The sequence below is a fragment of the Aplysia californica genome, unplaced genomic scaffold (genome assembly GCF_000002075.1).
Source record: "Aplysia californica isolate F4 #8 unplaced genomic scaffold, AplCal3.0 scaffold00087, whole genome shotgun sequence".
NCBI classification, from domain to species: Eukaryota; Metazoa; Mollusca; class Gastropoda; order Aplysiida; family Aplysiidae; genus Aplysia; species Aplysia californica.
In genome coordinates, this window is record NW_004797357.1 from 836578 (window position 1) to 839049 (window position 2472).

Sequence of the window (2472 nt, forward strand, 5' to 3'; positions counted from 1 at the left end):
ACACACACACACACACACACACACACACACACACACACACACACACACACATACACACACACACACATCTGTTTTACTTGTTTGTATCTTTTCTGCACTCTCTTTTGTTTTTCTAATTTGCTCTGGCTTTTGGCTCTGACCGCAATGAAATTCCGGCTCATAGCGAGAAGGTTACTCTGACAAATACGTTGTGGTCAGACAATGTCTTTTTTATTCTATTTATAACTTACGTGGGGTGAACATGTGAAGGAAAGGGGGAGGGAGAGAGAGTATTAGAGACAGAGAAAGAAAGAGAGACGGGGCAGGAAGATTGAGAGAGAGAGAGAGAGAGAGAGAGAGAGAGAGAGAGAGAGAGAGAGAGAGAGAGAAGGAGAGAGAGGGGGAGAGAAAGAGAGGTGGGTGGGCGGAGAGAGGACAGAAGGGTTACAACTTGCGGACTTCATCTTCCAAAGGCGCTCACACAAAGCTTATCTGAGGACACAAATCAGATTTGGAGACACGCATCAAATGCCCTAATCCCGTTTTCTTAGCGAGCCAAATTGGGTGACGTAATTTCACCAAAACATATTGGGGAAGGCAGACGCTTGCAAGACAGAAGAATGTGCTGGTTATGTCGGAGTTTTCTGCTTGTTGTGAGGTCTCAGTTCTCACCATATGCATTATAATGCTTTGAAACACACGCATTACAACGTATCGGTCCCAGAAAGAAAGAGCCGAAAGAAGTTTCTGGATGTTATTGTTTAAGCAAGTAATTTTCTTTTTCATAATCTTCCGTATTGTCTTCCTCCACCTCATCTCCTCCTCTTCCTCCTCTAAGTCCACCTCATTCTCCTTTTTCTTCCTCTTCTTCTTTTCTTTCTCTCCTCCTCCGTCTCCTTCTCCTCAATCATGCCTTCGCAGTCCTGATCATTTTAAGCCTTTTTATTCCAGCAGGACGCCCTCTCTTCCTGCGTTACATGCATCCTCAATTTGTGGACACCCCTCTGGTTCATTCCCGGCATTCCGTAAACCCTTCACACCATTACTAACTGGAGGGTTTGTTTGTCCTCCATCTCAACGTCCACTCTAGCTCCAATTCTCCCTGTCAATTATTTCCCACTTAGTCAGGCACAGGCTTGTTTCTTTAGGATTTTCGATTTTTATCTTCAAACAAATCAATTTTCTATTCACCTACATCCAGTGTAACCCATGTCTTACCCTCTTTTTCAATTGTAAAAAGAAGATATTATGTTTGTTTGCAAGCGTGATACAAATAGCCCTATCATCGAAAGTAGCACAAGTTACGTAATTCAAGAACATACCAGGTTTGATTATTTCCAAAAGCGAGATAATATGTTCCATCAAGAAAGAAATAGCATTATGCTCCCTCTCTCTCTCTCTCTCTCTCTCTCTCTCTCTCTCTCTTTCTCTCTCTATCTTTCTATCTATTTATCTCTCTCTCTGTCTCTCTCTGTCTCTCTCCCACATGCATCTCTTATACCCCACCCCTCTATCATTGTGCTGGGACGTGGTTTCCCTCTCGGCCTAGTTGGCCCTGACAGTGACAGGCAGAGTCAAAACCCGCCTCCTGGACATTTAAATTGTGTTGATAGCGGTGCAAAACAGCAACATGTGGACATTGAAAAGACAACGTTTACTTACTAATTGTAAAGCTTGATGTCTGGCGTCCAGATTTTGTGACACGGCACTCTGACGTCCTTCACTCCTCCGTATTCTTCCTCGTCCCACTTGATCTGATGATCGTCCCATGCCTGTTGGGAGTCAACATGGAGATATTATGCTCAAAATTGTACTGAAACAGTGGGAATCACCAACATAAGTACGCTCAAAACACTGCACGGGCGATATATTGTGACAATTGCGTCTACTGGGAGACAAAAAACGAACTTTTGTTTTTGTCGGTTTTGTTTTGCTTGGTTTCGGGGTTCTTGTTTTTTTTTTGTTCGTTTTGTTTTGTTTTGTTTTGGGGGTTTTCGGGGGGGGGAGAGGAGGGGGTATATGTTTTACGGCGCTCGCAACTGCATAAGGTCTATCATACAAGCGCGTGAAACGAACTCTAAGAAAACTTACATACGACTTTTAACGTGATATTGTCAACTTTTTTCCGATTTGAAAGATCGCACGGTAACTTCTAAAATATAAATGAGCTTGTGTCTCAAGCCGGGTGAATGCAAGGCATTTGATTAAGGCGTCATGAGTCTCGAGAATGTTACCTAAAAAATGTCACGTCCTCAAGACGAAAAGAATACAAACCACGTCAGAACCAGTTCGGTCCCTGGGCTCAAAGAGAGAAGTAAAAGACCTGAGGCCAAATCATAAGTGTTGGAATACAATTGGAGATCCAAATGGATTACAATATTTAAAACGCTTGATAGCTTTAAAAGACATCTTAAACATTTTCTGTTCCTAAAGGCCTCTCCTTCAAAAGCTTTTAACGTTATTTTTCATTATAGTTGTTCTGTTCCTATGTCT

The 2472-nt window shown here is 42.5% G+C and overlaps 1 protein-coding gene across 1 annotated transcript in view; it reads right to left on the minus strand.

Annotated features, from left to right (window-relative positions):
- The window catches only part of LOC101863970 (neuronal acetylcholine receptor subunit beta-3), a gene marked incomplete in the record, with an annotated part of 188339 nt that overhangs the window by 73755 nt on the left and 112112 nt on the right, over positions 1–2472 (minus strand). The window contains 1 exon segment of the mRNA XM_005094696.3: positions 1642–1751. Coding sequence (XP_005094753.2) covers positions 1642–1751 — 110 coding nt within the window.